The sequence below is a fragment of the Barbus barbus genome (assembly GCF_936440315.1).
Source record: "Barbus barbus genome assembly, chromosome: 6".
Classification (NCBI taxonomy): Eukaryota; Metazoa; Chordata; class Actinopteri; order Cypriniformes; family Cyprinidae; genus Barbus; species Barbus barbus.
In genome coordinates this window covers 5792423-5811548 of record NC_136734.1, presented here as the reverse complement: position 1 = coordinate 5811548, position 19126 = coordinate 5792423, and the positions used below count along the sequence as shown (strand labels likewise).

Here is a 19126-nt window from a genome sequence, read left to right as displayed (position 1 = left end):
ATTAAATTACGTAATTCCGTTGCATGTAATTAGTTACTCCCCAGCACTGGATATATCAAATGATACGGAAAACGCTGATTTTAAACATTAGCGTGAAAAAAATAAAAAAACGACAAAAGTGTGCGTTTATTTAAGCACCTTGGAGAACGCCACGGCTGGCAGGGCTCATTAATATTTAGAGCCACGTGAGGTTACGCATGAGCCACGCCTTCATTCGTCAGGTCTCTGCCTTGCAGCCAATCAGTAGGGCGTACGTCTTTGTACGTAATTAATATTCAAAAGGCACATCTTTACCATAGTAGTATCCGTAATTTTGTTATGGAGCGGACGTGATGGATGCTAAAGCCGTGCTTATTAATACACTGAACGTTTTCCAAAACCAAGGTGTCTTACAGGATATCTGTGCTTGTGATTTGATCTGAACTCAGCGACTGTGAGCAGGATCATAACAGAGCTGGTGATTCTGAGAGGTAGGCCAGATGATGCTTCACATGTGGTTTAGGATTAAAGATAAATTTGTCGAAACCTCCTTTCTGGGATGTTCTCATTTGTTTAAAAAAAAAAATTTTAAAAATTGGGTAAATAAAGTATTTTTAAAATAATAAAAATGCAGAAAGTTTTTTTTTTAGGGCTAAGGTGTGGGTTAGGTTGTACTATTTATAGCTAGCCTAGCTGTTTATAAAACAATAGAAGTCAGTGGAATGATAGCTAAGATAGTTCAATTAACGTATTTCATTTGTCAATAAAATGTGAAAACTGACATGAATTTATGCAAACGAATCTATACCATTGTGTCTCCAGTTATTGAATTCTGGGGTGACTCACAATATTTCTAATTTTGCTAATCAATACCCAGACAGACATCATTATAGCTGCTGGAAAGGGTGAATCTAAATTTTCTCACCGTCAATGAATTTTTCTGCAGGTTATATTGTTACACCTGTAGGTGGCAACGGGTGATTGTCTTTATGAATTGTTGAATTTTTCACTTCAGCCATTTCATTCAAAAGCACTGATTCATTCAGGAATCAAACAAGTGAGTGGATGCCTCCAAAAGCTTAATCAGATGTTTTGTTACTTCGCTTGCCTATGATGCAATGACTGATAATCAAGCAAATATTACATTTCTACATTTTTGTTATGCATGCAATTTTCATGAGCTCATATTAATTGAGAGACTACACCAGATCTTTGTAGATTTTTGGGAACACAAAAATTCTCACTGCATGGCCAGTTAATTGAATCAGTGAAGACAATAAGTTGATCTAAACTGTGAAAAATGGTGTAAAAAATAATGCAGTGCTGTAAATGGTCACCTAAAATCTTTGTTGCAAAAAAAAAAATCAAGCCTATTTGTGAGCAACTACCCATTTATAAACCTAAATGATGCCGTTAGATATCCACACACACACACACACACACTTGTGCATGTCTAAATATATCTGACACTGTTTTCACAGCCTACTTTAAACCTACATCTGAAGCTCACATTAGTTTCTCATCCTGCTGTAAGATTAAACCACACAATGCCTTTGAACCCGAGTCGCTCCAGAGCGAAGGATCGCAGTGGCACCAGCAGCGTTCTGGGCTGGCCCGAGTTTCTGTCCCTGAATGTCCCACCACGAAACAACAGAGCATGGAGAAGATCCGGCCAGTCCAGGTCCCAGCAGAACCAGCAAAGCGAGAACCCGCCAGAGCCGGGCGAGCCGAGCGTGAAGGAGCGCAGAGAGGCAACCAGGCTGCCGGATGAAGACTGCATGCTGCTCAACCCGTCCTTCAGAGGCATCGCCATCAACTCACTGCTGGCCATCGACATCTGTCTGTCCAAGCGTCTGGGTGTGTGCGTCCACACCACATCCTCATGGGGCAGCATGCGCTCGGCGGTCACTCTGCTGGCTTTGACGGGTCACGGCATCACGTGGATCTGTGGGACTCTGGTGTGTCTCACTCAGAGCAACACCCTGGCTGGACAAGAGGTCCTGATCAACCTGCTGATAGGTGAGATGCTCTGCCAGTCTTATTTTAGGAGTTAGGTACTATTACACAGCACTGCATCTCGAGAAAAAAAAGGCCTAATATTACCTGATTTGATGATGCTGAGTTCAAAAACATCAATAAAATTTCCATCACATAGTTTTTCACAAAATAAGAAGGAAGATTTTTCTAATTATATGTATGTATAATTATTTGTTTATATATAAATGTATATGTAATTATATATAAAATCAGGATTAGGCATCAAGTAATGTCATACATGTGACAATGGCTGAGAATTAATCAAACAGTTGTAATCTGGCTCCGAGGAAGACAGGAATCATGTGTTTGTGATGTTTTTCTGCTGATTAATGAAGAATACAAGGCTTCTTCACCCTGATGGATATCGAATGCAAAAATGCTACAAAATGCAAAATATTTAGTGAGAAAGTGTGACGTTCTCAAGCAAAACAGACACTATTTTTGGAATCAGCCGCCAAAATTAGTTAGAAATTATTATTGGATTTCAGCAAATATGATGCAGGGCAGTGTTTTTTTATTTTTTTTTATTTTATTTCTAATTTATTTCAGTTTTAGTCAATTTTGCTGTGTTTTGACATTTTTAGTAGTTTTTCTTTTTCTTTTAAAATATATCTATATAGGTTTTAACCATTTCAGTGTTAGTTTATTTCAGTACATCAAGTTTTGAATATTTTATTTCAAGTAACAAAAATGTTTTTAATGGTTTTAGTTTTAGTTACACTTAAGTTCACATTTAGTTCATACTTAAGTATATTCTTTTAATAAGTACTCTTTTTCACAAGGGTCTATAGTCTTACGAAACATAAACTTGAAATTTCCCATCCTGGAAATAGAAAAATCAACTTGTAATGTTATGGAAATGGCATGGAAGGTTTTTTCAAGAAATTGCTGTTTTTGAAAACAAAATAAGATGTGCATGGTGTACATGTGACAATGAAAGTCTCAGATGATTTCATGTTGTTACTCATGAAGAACATCACATATTTGCTGCTGTGTGTATTTCATGTGCTTCATGCTTTTTATAGACGTTCTGTAGGTCTAAATGTCCTGATGGAGAAACACTCAGCTCTTCTCTATCATATTTTTTACCTATCTTTCAGCGCTGATTCTTGACGTCCTGACTGTGGCCGGGGTTCAAAATCTGGTCCGGCGCAAAGGACCATGGGACATAAGTCCCGGCTTTCTGGATTGTGTGGCTCTGGACACATACTCATTCCCGGCTGCACATGCCAGCAGAGCTGCCATGGTGTCCAAGTTCCTCTTGTCCCATCTGGTGCTGGCCGTCCCGCTGCGGGTCCTGCTGGTGCTGTGGGCCGTCCTGATGGGCCTGTCCCGCGTTCTGCTAGGCCAACACCACCTGACGGACATGGCGTGCGGCTTCGCTCTGGGCTTCCTTCACTTCAGTCTGATGGAGACGGTGTGGCTGTCTTCTGGAGCCTGTCAGACACTCATCTCCATCGGGACCTTCAGCTGGGGCTCCGTCCATTAGACTGCAAACACAGAAGACGTATGTTTACATGCTGAGTCCGAATGCATAATCCAGTATTTGTAGGATTAAACACATATTGCGTCTCAGTCTTTCAGATCAGATGCACAATGTAAAGGACAACTGCAGTCCGGATTTTACATGCTGGACAAAACAAGCTCCAGGCGCATTATCAGATCTGTTAGTTATGATTTCAGTCACTCTCTAGTGTTTACATGACGCTGAAAAGATACATTCGAGCTTGGGTATTTTTATATTGCATGCAAAAGCACTGAATTTGATTGTACAGTTGAGTTTGGACTCTTTTTCTGTCTCATTTTCACTTCTTAATTCTGCAGAACTGAGATCTTATAGGGGAAGTTGCTTGGAAAGGAAGTAATTGTTAAAAGTATTTTTGTCCTGATAAACAACTGACATTTTTAAAATGTCATCAACATTTGTATATTAGTTAATTGCAGTACCAGTGTAATTTTGAAAGAAAAAATATAAAGTTTGGAATTAATTATAAGACCATCTGAAGTGAAAAGACCCATTTCTTTTTTGTTTTGTGATTTAATGGCTCATGCATTTAATGGTAAATTTATGTGTAAAGCTCAGTTGTGTGATGTCAAATTTGATCAGGACTTACAAACAATCAGTTTTCCATCAAGGTGTATTTATTTCAGGATGTTGCCTGTCTGGTTTTCTTTGTGTGCATGAATTAAGTTTGACATGTTTTGAATCAGTATTTCTTGTAATATCAATCAGTACTGTAATGTCTCTTGCAATATTCAAATGATCTGTTGCCTTTGTATTTAACATAAAAACGAACTAGTGAAAAGATTCTGTACTGCACATATTTGTACTATAAAATTAAATAACTGACTGTTACATGAGACCTGTGACACTATTTGCTGACAAATATAGTGTGTGTTTGGGTGTTTCTGTGTGTACTAATCCATAATATTGCTTCCTCCAGTGAAAAAGTGGTCTGGTCTGAATCAGGAGAGAAATCTGCTCAGATCAAGTAATGTTTACAAGCCAGCCAAAACAGTTCTAAACAAATATGTGGGTGGATTTTGGTGTGAGGGACAACAGGAGATGGACATTTTCACTGGAGGAAGCGAAATTTTGGATTGTGGATTGTGGATTTAAGAAGTTAAAAACGTCTTGATGGATTTCGGCTTCACAAGATGTTAATTGGAACGAAGTGGTGTGGATAACATTTATCAGACTCTCATTCTGATGGCACCCATGCAGTCACTGTTTAACCACTAATCAGCATAATATAATTTATTTGTGTTTTTGTGAATACTGATGTTCAGCTGTGGTTTGTGTAGACCAGCCTTATTCCTCCAGTGATGACAGAGATGATGTTTGGTGAGAACAGATGAAGCTTCTGCTGGTCTCCGTTAGATTAGAGTATCAGTGAAGGACAGATGATTCTGCAGCACTCGTGAGCTTTAATCTCTCCTGCCGTCTGTGTTACGGGTGGAGACGTGTACAGGAAAGTACGTCTACATAACACTGTGACGTCACATTGTGTCATTATCATTTTCACACAAATCCTTACTCTTAGAGGTTTTAACATTGGTAAAACTGCTGTGTGTAGAATAGAATAGAATGAATTTACTGTGCCATGAGATTGTAAGAAATGTGGTGTTGAGCGTCTGAATCATTGAGGAAGTGAGTTGGTTTCCAGACTGAACCATCAGTTTAACTGAATGAACTTCACAGGAAAGAGGCAGTGGTTTTTAAAATATCACACAAATAAAACCAGCTGAACCCTTCTGAAAAAGAAGTGCACTTAACTGTATTGAATGTGCATTTGTTATGTAAGAGAGACACTTTCATGACTGTTTCTTGACACGCTTAAGTGCACTTTTTAAATCATTAGTTTTAATTGTTGTGCTTTAAAAAGCACACCTGTGTTATTCTAAAGCATATGTCAAGCACTTGATTTTAACTGTAGTGTGTTAATATTACATTTAAAGTTTGTATATTTTGAATGTAGGCCTACTAAATTGCAACTTCGTCAATGAATGTGTAATTACAAATATATTTAAATACATACAATAGAAATTATATTGAAGTATATTTTAGTTTGATCATAAATGCGTGTGAAGTACTTCACACTTAAATATATTCTTTTAACAAATATTTTTCTGTATATATTATTAAAAGTAGTATATTGCTATAAAAAAGTTTTATTATTAAAAGTATGCTTAAGTGTATTTGAACTATTATTTATAGTAACCTAAGTGCTAATCCACATTTCATTCCGTAATCAACAGGTCATAATGAGACATGTTCATCTATACACGTTTTTCATGTAAACAGATGCCTACAGAATTACATTCTTTGAAAACGTCTCCACAGAGCTGCTGTTTGTGACGGTGAGGTCTGACCACATAAACTCTGTCAGCGGGGCGTCCAGATGTCCAGAGCGCTTCTGACAGACAGCGGTCCAGATGGACACGACAGGAACTGAAGATCAGAGCACTTTATAGAACTGAGAAACTGCACAGAAATAGAGCTGGAACACACTCGGCTGATGCGCTCAGGCTGTGCTTCTGACGGGTTCAGCTCATTTGACTGATTCTTCTGCCCTCTAGTGTTTGGCTCTAGTAAAACATCCAGACAGCTGCAAGAATCTTTGATAAGCTTTGAAGGATTTAAACTCCGATATTTTGCTTCTACTAGCCTGAATCAGACAGTACATGGCATTAGAAGTGAACCAGCAGGGCCAGATATGAAATAAAACCTCTGAGCAGCTGGATACATGTGTCTCATGACTCCTGTTGGGTAAAGTCACAACATTGCGTCACTCCCTAAAAAAGTAACTAATTGCGTTACTTTTTATGGAAAGTAATTCATTACATTACTTTTGCGTTATTTTTTCTTAACTGGGTTGGGCTTGCTTTATAAAAAAAAAAAGAAGTTCCATTTTTGGCACTTTCACACCAAAAGTGAAATGAATACAGCTCAGGCTGAAGGAAATGTACATTTGAGGTATTTTTTGCTTATTAGTATGGCTGAATTGGATCATTGAAGGTCAGCAGCAAAGACCTTGGATTTCCCATTTTATTGTTTTTATTATATGTTGTATTTTATTGTACGTTGTGTACTTTTAGTAAATGTGTTTGTGTTTAGATTTTTTTTATTTGATTGTTCCTTTGCTGTAAAGCACATTTGACAACCATGGGTTGTAATTAATAGTGCTATATAAATAATTTTTGCCATTGCCATTTGCCATAAAATGGGATTAAATAGGCCTACATAAAGGGGTCATCCTAACATTTGGTGCCATTTGAGTCCCCATGACATAATGTAGTATATTTTGTGTAAAAATGGGCTAGTACTTGTTTCTGAATGCTCATCATACAAAGTTACTGCCCCTCTGCCATAGAACACAATAAATATGTACCCAAAATTAATTAATTAAAAATAATTACTCTTATTTTAGTGCAAGCAGGCTAAACTGCCATGTCCACAAGTAAGCTTGCATAACTTCAGCCACAAATACGTAATAAATTCCAATTTTTTCAATATTGTTGTGTATTCTTATAATATTCCTCAACAAAATATATTATATATGTTATATTTATATATATGTTTTTTATTTATTTATACATTTTTAATGCTTAAAGTCTTTAAATCTTTAAATCAAGTCTTTGAATGTCCCCCCTGTTACTCTGATGGAAAGTCCCTCTGAACACACCCCTTAATAACATGACTCAGGAAGTATAACACTTTTTAGTGGCAAACTACATACAAGAAGCAGAGTAAGTAACAATCCTTAATTCACCCTTTTTTTCAGTGTTTTAGAATGATTTACTGATATGGTAAAGCATAACATGTCCACTCTGTTATTGGAAACTGATCATTTTTGTAATTGAAGTGATCACTGCACACTAGCTTGTTGTTCATCAGATGAGTAACAATGGCTGATTTTAGCATAAAATGTCCCTCCTGTTATTGTTGCACTGTAACAGGTGGACATATTGTAACAGTGGATGGAAAAAAATAGATAAATAGGTGTTTAAAGAATGTTTTGTACTTATAATTAATTTATTGTGCGTTTAAAAGAAAGAGTTGCTTAAATGGTGTGCATTTGTCAGAAAATGGCGCTGTTGTCTACTGAAGAAAAGCAGCAACGCTACAGGGCTCGTCATGATGCAGAGCCTGAAAGACGGATATACCTTAGTAAAAAGGAGGAAAGGTGGAGAATTTTGATCTTGTGAGGACATTTATTTGGTCCCCATGAGGAAAAAGCTTATACACTAAGTTTTACAGAATGAAATGTTTTGAAGTTTTGAACTGAAGTTTTGTGAGAGGGGAAGATTTAAGTGTATAGGGATAGAAAATACAGTTTGTACAGTAAAAAAAAAACATTACTACTAACCATTATGATTGTGATCTATACAGGTGGAGCTGGGGAAGTTGGAGGGTTTCTGAAGCGCACTGCAACTGCTACAGCAAGCACTAGCCAAATATTTGAATGCTGAGCAACATGCTCATTGGCTGCTGATACAAAAAAAATGATGAGCCATGTGATACTGATGTCATTATGTCAGATTGAGTTTGACCTATCGGACTGTGCCATCTAGAGTTTCATTGCAGAACTTTGGATGTATGAGAACAAGTTACTTTAATGTGATAATTTTACATACAGAACCATTTATCTGTTGAAGTGATTGTAAATTGTGACAATATGCTTCTTGTATTAGGCAATATGTTAACATATACTGTTTTTTTATATTAAGAAAATAAGTTAAATGTTATGTGTATGTTGTGGTTACTTGCAGGGAATGAAATGGCAAAATTAAATCATTTAAAATGGGGCAAAAATTCCATTGAGATTTATTTTTATTCTAAAAGAAATGTATTGAAATTACACTGTCTTAAAGATTATCTTTTTCAAGATAATGACCGATGATGAACACTTTGTTAAAATACATTTGCATTTTAGCTCTTACAAAATGTAAATATTAAAATAACTGTGCATTTAAAACACTTATTAATTGAGATGAGAACGTCCTGTAAAAGAGTGGCCATTTAGCCCTTGCACGTGTGAAGAATTTCATGAAATATTATTAAAGAATAATATCCTGAGCTGGACCAATATATTTTTCTAATAGTGTAACAATCTCTTCTTCAGATAAAATGATTACATCATAGAAATTTAAACATTTTTGATAGAAAGTTACCAAGCTGAAATGGCACTGAATACAACCCGAATTCCGGAAATGTTGGGAGTTTTTTTAAATTTGAATAAAATAAAAACTAAAATACTTTCAAATCACACGAGCCAGTATTTTATTCACAATAAAACATAGAGAACATAAATGTTTAAACTGAGAACTTTTACACTTTTATCCACTAAATGTGCTCATTTCAAATATGATGCCTGCTACAGGTCTCAAAAAAGTTGGCACGGGGGAATCAAAGAACTGAAAAAGCAAGATATTTGGAAAATATTCAGCTGGGAGAAGATCTAGCAACTAATTAAGTTAATTGACATCAGTTCTATAACAACGTTCCTCAATGTCAAATTGCAAAGGCTTTGCAAATCTCATCATCTACATTGCATAACATCTTCAAAAGATTCAAAGAAACTGGGGAAATCTCTGTGCATAAGGGACAAGGCCGAAGAACTTTGTTGGATGCCCGTGGTCTTCGCACCCTCACACGAACCTGCATTACTCATCAGCATGATTCTGCCATTGACATTACTAAATGGGCCCAGGAATACTTCCAGAAACCACTGTTGGTAAACACAATCCACCCTGCCATCTGCAGATCCCAACTAAAGCTCTATCATGCAAAAAGGAAGCCATATGTGAACATGGTCCAGAAGCGCCGTCGTGTCCCGTGGGCCAAGGCTCATTTAAAATGGACAGTTTGAAAGTGGAAAAGTGTTCTATGGTCAGACAAGTCCAAATTTGACATTCTTGTTGGAAATCATGGACGCCGTGTCCTCCGAGCTAAAGAGGAGGGAGACCTTCCAGATGCATTGCTACAGACCTGATGTCCATTAACTTAATTAGTTGCTAGATCTTCTCCCAGCTGAATCTTTTCAAAATTTCTTGCTTTTTCAAATTTGAAATGAGCTCATTTAGTGGATAAAAGTGTAAAATTTCTCAGTTTAAAGATTTATGTTCTCTATGTTCTATTGTGAATAAAATATTGGCTCATGTTATTTGAAAGTCTTTTAGTTTACTTTTTATTCAAATTTAAATAACGTCCCAACATGTCCGGAATTCAGGTTGCAATCTCCCTCATGCCTTTTCAAACCTGTACGACAAAAAACACAATATTTTGACGAATGTTGGGAAGTAGTTTTGGTGACCGTTGACTTCCACTGTATGAACAAACAACACTTTTTAAAAATGTGAACATTTTATAAACAAGTTTTAAAACTATTTTGTTATAAAGAAGAAAAAGTCACTCAGGTTTGGAACAACAAACACTTTTTAATTACACTGTAGACTGTATGAAACTCAAAAACAGCAGGCTACCATTACAGTGGTCACAGAAAATGAAGAGCAACAATCACAGACTATTGATGTGAGTGTAGCGGAGCATTTCTACCACGCACATGACATCTCAGACGCCGCATCACTGTTGCGTCTGGTGCGGACCGGAGACCAACCATACTCTGATTGGGCATCATCCGTCACATGACAGCGGCCCCAGCGGCCAGTGCTTCTGAGCCCCTGCTGTTTGACCCGAAAGCTACGTGGCTTGGCATTCATCTATGGGAATAACAACACAGAAGAACCATTTCTATCAATTACAATACAACAATAAGATGTCATATTAGAAAGGATCAGTATTTGCAATTTCTTAGCCAAACAACAGACAGGAATCATAAAATAAAACCAAGAAAATAAATAAATAAAACAATCTATATATGTATGAATGAATGAATAAATACAGTAGGAAGAAAGAAGGGGGTTCTTCTTTAATGTTCAATATCCTCTATTAAATTACAGAAATTCAAAGCATTCTTTCTCATTCGTTTCACTGATAAGAAATAATGACCCAGTTCCTTGTGAAATATGTAGAAATTTGGTTTTCAGGAATCTATTTGAAAAAAATCCATGGATAATAATTATGTTCATTTCTAAATCATGAAAGATGACATTCCCCTTTTTTAACTGAGCAACTGGCATCGAGATGAACATTAATGCTCATGGATTCTTTCTTCAACTGCTTTAAAGAATACTTAAAAAGTGCTCTACAATCAAGCACATTTCCAATTAATTTGTATTTTCATTTTGCTATCCAGTACAATTATCTAAACATTCTCAAACAAGACACTTTTACGTAAGAAGCAAAATAACTTAAGATATTAAGTCAATAGTGAATTCAAGATGGCCGAACAGACGGTGCCAGGGTGTAACGTCTGACAAACAAAAGCTTAAACCTTAAAGACTGACTACTGTTTGCGGACTCAGATAAAGTGTATTACGACTTGAACCATTAAGTTATCATTTAAAGAAAAAAAGAGCGCCAAATAATGCCAAAACCAAATCAAAGACGAGGCGAGTTGTTGGATATCGCGCCAGAAAACCAAATCTGCCTGGAGGGAAAGGGCGCTGGTAGCGCCGATAATACTTCAGAAATACTGAAGGAACTCAAATTATTTCGAACTGAAACGGCTGAAAATTTTGGTGTGCTGAGGAAGGAGGTGAGCGATATAAAAGTGAACTTTGAAGAATTAAAGACAAGGGTGAATGACGCCGAACAGAGGATTGCGGACAACGAGGATCGTAACATGGATTTGACTAAGGTGCTGTTTCATCTGATGCGCAAACAAAAGTACCTTGAGGAGAAGTGTGAGGGTCTGGAAAGCCGTTCACGGAGAAATAATTTAAGAATTTACTCTGTACCGGAAAAAATAGAAGGAAGTAATATGATTGAGTTTATAGAAAAGCTTATTCGTGAGCAACTTAATATCCGGGAAGAGATTTACATTGAAAGGGCGCATCGCGCCGTAGCAACAGGTGTCTCCACGGGACGTGCTACGGACATCACCAGATCAATCATTGTTTGTTTCCGTAGTTTTAAGGAGAAACAACGAGTGTTATATGCTGCATGGTCTCTAAAGGACATTCGGATCAAGGATCAACGGATATACTTTGATGAGGATTACACCACCGAAGTTTTTAAGGAGCGCGCAAAATACAGGAGCGCAAGGAAACAACTCCAAGAGCGAAAAATCAAGTCTCGCATTCTCTACCCCGCAAAACTCATGCTGTTTCTGCAGGATGGAAAGACTAAGATTTTTGAAAACCCACGAAAAGCAGCTGAGGGTCTAAAGGACTTTGGCGTAATGATGGAAGTTCCAAGAAAAGAGCCGGATTGGGACTCCGCTTTGCGGGCTGTAGGATGGCAGTCCACTCGCAGTAGGAGCAAACATGCTCCTGCTGGGGAAATAACAGCTAGCGTTGAATCTCTTCGACTTTCCTTGGACAGTTATGAAAATGAAAAGACACATGACGAATAAGGTATGTGGAGATAACATTGTGGCAAGCACTAATTTGTATAATTGAGTGCAATGTCCACAGTGTGTGAACATATCCCTACACAAGCTGAAAATTCAGAAGGATGTGTCTATGACCATGATGAACTGGACTCGGAGTCAAATCTTTTTCCAAACATAAATGATACATGTAAATATTATACAGACGCAGAATTTACTAGTAATATAGAAACGGCTGGTTCATTTTCTCTTATTCATTTGAATTGTAGAAGCCTTTATTCAAATTTTAGTAAAATACATGATTATTTGAACACTTTACAAAATAAATTTACTGTTATAGCTTTGTCTGAGACTTGGTTAACGGATGAGAAAGGTGTGGAATTTCATTTTGAGGGTTATGAATTGTTTTATGTTAATCGGATTTATAAGAGAGGAGGGGGGGTTGCTCTATATGTTAGTAGTGATCTGAAATGTAAAACAATTGAGTGTATGACTACTGCAATAGAAGATTTAATGGAATGTTTAACTGTTGAGATTGAAATGAAGAAACAGAGGAATATTGTTGTTACATGTATATATAGAACTCCAGGGTCTAGCATTACAGTATTTAATAACAAGCTGGAGCAATTATTAGTTGGGATGAATGAAAATAAAGTGTCTGTAATTTGTGGGGACTTCAATATAAATCTCTTGAATGTGTCTAATCATACTAGTAGTTTAGATTTTCTAGATTTAATGTACAGCAGAGGCCTTTATCCTACCATTACTAGGCCTAGCCGAATAACCTCCAGTTGTGCCACATTAATTGATAACATTTTTGTAAATATATTTGAAAAAACGGTCAAAAGTGGTCTTTTGATAAATGATACAACGGATCATTTACCAATATTTGTAACAAATTTTTGTGAAATAAAAACAAATAAAGAAAAGTTTAGTAAAGTTACTAGGTTAAGAACTGAGGAAACACTAAATAGATTTAGGGATGATCTTATGAAAGAACACTGGGATAATGTTTATAATACGAATAATGTAAATAAGGCTTATGAATTATTTTTTAAAAAGTATTTATGGTTATATAATAAAAATTGCCCAATAAAAATATTGAATGATAAAGTAAGAAATAATAATAAACCTTGGTTAACGAAGGGTATATTGAAATCTTGTAAAAAGAAGAATAAGCTTTATCGGGACTTTGTAAAATATCGGACAGTAAATGCAGAAAAAAAATATAAAGCCTATAAAAATAAGTTGACTACTATAATGAGACGTGCAAAGAAAGATTATTATACAAATGTGTTGATGGAAAATAAAAGTAATATCAAAAGAATGTGGAAAGTCTTAAGGGAGGTTATGGGCAGTAAAATTAATTATAGTCAGCCATTATACTTAATGAATGAACAGAATATTGAGATAAGTGGTGAAAAAATGGCTGATGAATTTAATTCATTTTTTGTTAATGTTGGTCCAAATCTTGCCAAAACTATACCATTACATAATGAAAATAAAAGTTGGACAGGAGAAAGCAGAGTTATGCAATCCCTTTTTTTTGACGAAGTTAGTGAGAGTGAAATTATTTGCACTGTCTCTAAATTAAAAAGTAAACATTCATGTGATAGTGATGGCTTAGATATGTATATTGTCAAAGAAACTATATGTTGTATTATTAGACCATTAAAATATATAATTAATTTGTCTTTTAACACAGGTTCCTTTCCAGATAAAATGAAGGTGGCCAAAATTGTTCCCCTTTTTAAATCTGGTGATAGGCATAGTCTTACAAATTATAGGCCTATATCTTTGCTTTCTCAATTTTCAAAAATTCTGGAGAAGCTTTTTGTTAAAAAATTTGATTATTTTCTTGAAAAACATTCTTTGATACATGATAATCAGTTTGGGTTTCGAAGCACCCGCTCAACAGCTATGGCTTTGATGAAAATCACAGAGGACATTATCACAGAATTGGAGCATAAAAATTACACAGTTGGAGTTTTTATTGACCTTAAAAAGGCTTTCGACACTCTTGATCATGGTATATTGATATCTAAATTACAGACATATGGAATTAGAGGTGTAGTATTAAACTGGATTATTAGTTATTTAGAAAATAGACAACAATATGTAGAGTATATAGGCCATGAATCTAAGTTGGAAACAATGCAGTGTGGAGTCCCTCAAGGCTCTGTGCTGGGGCCTAAATTATTTACTTTATATATTAATGATCTCTGTGATGAATCAAAGATTTTACGTTTTGTTCTTTTTGCGGATGATACAAATTTTTTTGTATCGGGGAAGAACTTAAAAATATTAATGAAAACTATTGAACAAGAATTGGTCGTACTTCAGAAATGGTTTAATAAAAATAAACTATCGTTAAACTTAAAAAAAACAAAATTTATGTTGTTTACAAATCAAAAATGCCCTGATACTGTTCGTTTGACTTTAAATGGAATAAATATTGAGAGAGTGTCAGAATTTAGGTTTTTAGGAGTACTCATTGATGAAAAATTTAAATGGAAGTCACACATAGCTTATGTAAGAAATAAAATTTGTAAAAACATTGCCGTTTTGAGTAAAGTAAAGTTTATGTTAAATTATAAGGCAATGAGAATCCTATATTGTTCCTTTATTTTGCCATATTTGATGTATTGTTTGGAGGTATGGGGTAATTCATATTTCACTAATTTAATGCCCTTATTTATTTTGCAAAAAAGGGCCATAAGAATAATTAATGGCGTTGCTCCAAGAGAACATACTACAGGACTGTTTCTGAGGTCAGGATTACTTAAATTGAAGGACTTGGTTTCTTTACAAACTTTATTAGTTGTTCATAAAGCAAAACATTGCCTGTTACCGGATGGATTGCAAACCCTTTTTACTGTGAATAGTGAGACAAGCAGAAGAAATAATGATTTTAAACAACCTTTTGCTGGAAATACCCTCAAACAAATGTGTGTCTCAGTTTCCGGTGTGAAAAGATGGAATTTACTAGAAAATGATCTAAAATGTTGTTCAAATATTCTTCAATTTAAATATAAGTATAAACAGAAGATACTTCACTTGTACAAAGATGAGGGTTAATGATGGTCTCGTCGTTGTTTTCGTTGTCAGAGTTGTCATTATTGTATCATTGTTGTTTTTGTTTGTTTAATGTTGTGTAAGCAGAATTAATAATAATAAAAAATAAATAAATAAATTTTAAAAAAGGGAAAATTGTTAAAATTGAAAGTAGATTACATTTGGTCTGGGCTATTTTGTTATTTTATTTTTCATGTCGGTGAGGCCATCTAATTTGTAATTTTCTTAATATAAGAATGGGGTAGGAGTTTATAAGATTTTTTTTCTTCATCCTACTCCTATTCTTCTTGTCATGGAATGTATTTTTGTTGTGTCATTGGATTGTTTTGGCATTTCGTGTTGCATTACCATGAAAAGAGAATAAATAAATGAAATGAAATGAAATGAATATTAAGTAAAAATTAAGTCAAAATTAAGAGTGAAAGACAAAAACTGTCATTGGATTCAGAAAAATAGATTGAATTCAAAAGGGCAAAACAACATTTCTGACCCAACTGACATACATTTTATCTTGTGTTATGCAAAAACAAATAAAATAAATAATAATAATAAAAATAATTAGATTTTTTAACACTTAATTTAATTAGATTTTTTAACACTTAATTTTAATAAATTTTGAAGTAAACATGACTTAATATCTGATGTATATTTGCTTAGAAAAATCTTGATTTAAGAATTTTTGTACTGGAAAACAATATAAAGATACTCAATAGGAAAATCATTTTTTGCAGCCTATACAATACACATCTGCTCACTTGCTATAGTTCACAGTGTGGACATTCTGCAGTAACGACTGTGTTTAATCAAGTTCTGTCCTGAGGGGATTTGATTTGACAGACCTGCACAAAGACAGTGGTGTTCATCTGTAGCGTCTCCACGCGATCGGTCATCTGTGCGAGCCACTCCATGTGTTCAGAGATACACTGCTGCATATCGTCATTATTCTGAGGATCAGAAACAAGCACATCAGATGCTGCTCATCCACAAACACACAACGCGACTCAATGATGAGAACAGAGAAACAAACCCCTGACAGAGCATCTCTCAGGTCCACAGCAGACAGACGCACATGCTCCAGTTTATCGGTGTGTTCCTTGAGTCGGTCCTCCAGCTCCTGCATCATCATCAGGCCTTCATCTGTCTTCAGTGTGACTCTACCGGACATTCCTCATGCAGACATACACACAGGGTCAAAGGCCGTGGAGGTGGAGGTTTAATATTAAAACTGCAGCACAGATTTATGTGCTCAGTTCTTCAGTACTTGATTATGCTTTCAGCTGTACCAGTGCACAACTGCATGCAACATGACAAGCTATAATGCTTCACTATCACCATTTTATGGTTTTGTTATCCACAGTACCATAAATGTCACAAAAATGATATAAACTTACATCACAGCCTTTTCACTTACAGTTTTTACACACCAGTGTTATAATTGTACAACCTGATTAAGTTATATTGGTAATTAACAGAGGTGATGACATGTCAAAGATAACGACTAAACACTTTCTCAATAAAAGAGTCAGTATTAATTACGCTGCAAAAAAGATTTGCAAACACATTACTTAAAGCCTATATGTATTATGCATTATTAGGACGTTTATAATATAGGTCTACATTGTAATGCATTATATCTTTTCCTCAATAATTGTAACCAAAGTTAAAAAGCATTATAATATTTTGTTTTCCTTATGTGTTTTAATGCATTATATTTTCTCAAAGTGTAACAATGGAGTAGATGAGTATATTATAGCATTATAAGGTGCATTAAGACACATAATGCATTAAAACTGCTTGTATAATGCATGTTTCTGATCAGATATTCAGATCGTGTTTTAAGCATACACAACCATTTTCAGCATGGATCCGGTAACACCGAGTGTGAAAACAATAAACGCATTTCTGCAAAATAAAGTAAACCTGGTCTGTCGCTTAGTACAATCCAAAACATTTACAGCACGAGCTGCAAAGTTTCATTGTGAAGATTCCCCACCAAACGAAAACTAAAATATAAGATTCATGAAAAAAAAAATCAAAGCACGCGATAACGAGCTCAGACCTGCCCAAATACGCACACACTCAAAGAAACTCGAGCCTGGAGAAAAACAAAGTTCAAATAGGATCCGGCAATGTTAAAACAGCTCGTTAATATGCACGATACTCACTGTTCAGACGGATCGACTCCGTTTTTATTCCGTGATTGTGCTGTAGACCCGGAGCTCACGGGAAAAAATGCACGGAATTCACTCACCGAGCCACGTCACCGGGCCACCGACTACACGCGCGCGCGCGTGCGCACACACACACACGCTGTGCACGTTGCGTTGGAAAAAAAAACATCTTCCCAATGTAAACATGTAACATTTCATATAATTTGATCATGAAAAGAAACATTTTTCCCAAAGTCTAGAAAGTCTTAAACTAGGCTCTCTCATTCCCAGTGCACTGACTCGATGGGTCAGGCCTGAAAATAATGGGTCTCTCTCGAAACTGTACTTTTACGTTTTGAATTGAGTTCATTTCTCTCCCATTAAAGATGGTATTACATCACATCTTCACAATACTAGTCATAACAAACAACATTATGGAATTAAATAAAATATCTATAATAACCATTTTATTACTGAAAAGTGTCTACAATGTATGTGCCATAAACCAAAAAAATAATAAAAAGGTTTAATTTTAATGTTTACAGTGAAAGTGTACCAAAAACAACATCCAATGATTTGACAGCTTCTGAGTCCAATCAGCTGGCTCAGTTTGGTAATGTGGGCTTGGAGATGCCAGAGCCTGAAGAGGAGATAGGCTTGAGGCTTCCTGTTCTTCTGTTTGCAGACTTTTTCAGTTGAAGTACTCGCTTTCTGGAATGTTTGCGTTGCAGGATCTTGGACAATTTTAGGAATCCTTTTGGGGGGACTGAACTAGCTCAAAGTAGGGTATAATCCAATGTTTCCCAACCACTGTTGTGGCACATTAGTGTGCTGCAACAGGTTGTTAGGTGTGTGAAAATGATCAAAACTTTCTATTATATTTCGTTATTATTATTATTTTACAAATATTTAACAAATGAAAAGTATTCAAAAAGCTTGTGACTAAACCTCGTAAGGCCAATGGACCCTCAAACTGTCAGCAAAACCTCATAACTCCACCCTCGCTTCCATTTAGCTTTTTATGCCCTTCCCTTGTTAACTTCCATTTCGTTGACTCAGATGTGCATCACAGATTACGTTGAATAAACGCCAACTACTAGTGAAACCATTGCAATGGACTGAATTGGAACGTCCTAATCCCTTGATCACTTTGGCTGTGTTCCAGTCTGTTTTTTTATGCCCTTCACTCACAAACTTCCCTCAGTCTCGTTTACTCGGATGTACTTCATTGATTACGTTGCATGAGTGCCTACTTCTGGTGGAACCCATGGAATGGGCTGAACTGGAACGTCTTAAGTCCTTGATCACTTAGAATCAGCTATACAGTTGGTTTATGGTTTACATTTTTCCCCTTTTTTTGGGTGCAGTTTTGGTGCAGCATTCTTTAGGTATGCTTGGGATATTATAAATGTTAAAAAAAAAAGACATTTATACATTATAGAGTTGTTTAGGAGGGGATAAATTAAACACGATCTGCGATGTCATAATTGTGTTGCATTGTGGTCTGTGGAGTGGCCTGAAGTGTGCATATGAAGCAGACTCGCTCCCTCGGACAAAATTGATGGGCCAAAGGTCTGTCCATATATACTTCCCTTGTCCACTTCACGAATTGGAACACTTCAAAATGGTAGTGGGGATTTTGAGCTTAGGGAATTTGTGAGTGTCACTAAAAACAAAGTAGAACACAGCCCCAGAGTTGAACTCAGGATTACAGGATTCTGGATCTTGAGGGCCACAATTGCTCAGCCCTGCAAGTAGCATGGGCACTCCAGAAGCATGTTGGCTGCAAATCTGATAGTGCCGTCTGAAGCTGACTGGTTCCGAAGCAGTCACCTGGGAAAGAGCTGTTGCACCGCTATGGCTATGTATCAGAGACAGCAAGTGCATCACTTTCATCAACTTACAGCTATATGAGCGCTTAGTTTTTCT

General features: G+C 36.0%; 2 protein-coding genes across 3 annotated transcripts; one reads left to right on the top strand and one right to left on the bottom strand.

Annotated features, from left to right (window-relative positions):
• Positions 1-270: 270 nt before the first annotated feature.
• Positions 271-5290, top strand: LOC306871773 (inactive phospholipid phosphatase 7-like). Of its 2 annotated transcripts, none has more exons than XM_079419918.1 (3): positions 271-470; positions 1461-1998; positions 3117-5290. In XM_079419918.1, exons 2-3 carry the CDS (start codon positions 1527-1529, stop codon positions 3503-3505), a joined length of 861 nt encoding a protein of 286 aa, XP_079276044.1. In that variant the 5' UTR covers positions 271-470; positions 1461-1526; the 3' UTR covers positions 3506-5290. The 2 variants fall into 2 exon arrangements, with proteins under 2 accessions (XP_079276044.1, XP_079276045.1); XM_079419919.1 differs by having other exon boundaries at positions 293-470; positions 1514-1998; positions 3117-5286.
• Positions 5291-9940: 4650 nt separating this feature from the next.
• On the bottom strand, positions 9941-17339 carry LOC306871279 (uncharacterized protein). Its single transcript, XM_079419085.1, has 4 exons — positions 17213-17339; positions 16075-16214; positions 15887-15991; positions 9941-10239 (listed from the first exon to the last, which is right to left on the bottom strand). The coding sequence occupies exons 2-4, from the start codon at positions 16210-16212 to the stop codon at positions 10072-10074; spliced, it is 411 nt and encodes a 136-aa protein (XP_079275211.1). The 5' UTR covers positions 16213-16214; positions 17213-17339; the 3' UTR covers positions 9941-10071.
• Between the last annotated feature and the right edge of the window lie 1787 nt (positions 17340-19126).

Coding starts and splice junctions, on each gene's coding strand:
- LOC306871279 (XM_079419085.1), bottom strand. CDS start 16,212: ATGTCCGGTAGAGTCACACTGAAGACAGATGAAGGCCTGATGATGATG. Junction 15,992..16,074: donor TGAGAGATGCTCTGTCAGGG/GTTTGTTTCTCT, acceptor TCTGATCCTCAG/AATAATGACGATATGCAGCA. Junction 10,240..15,886: donor ACACCACTGTCTTTGTGCAG/GTCTGTCAAATC, acceptor TTATTCCCATAG/ATGAATGCCAAGCCACGTAG.
- LOC306871773 (XM_079419918.1), top strand. CDS start 1,527: ATGCCTTTGAACCCGAGTCGCTCCAGAGCGAAGGATCGCAGTGGCACC. Junction 1,999..3,116: donor CCTGATCAACCTGCTGATAG/GTGAGATGCTCT, acceptor CCTATCTTTCAG/CGCTGATTCTTGACGTCCTG.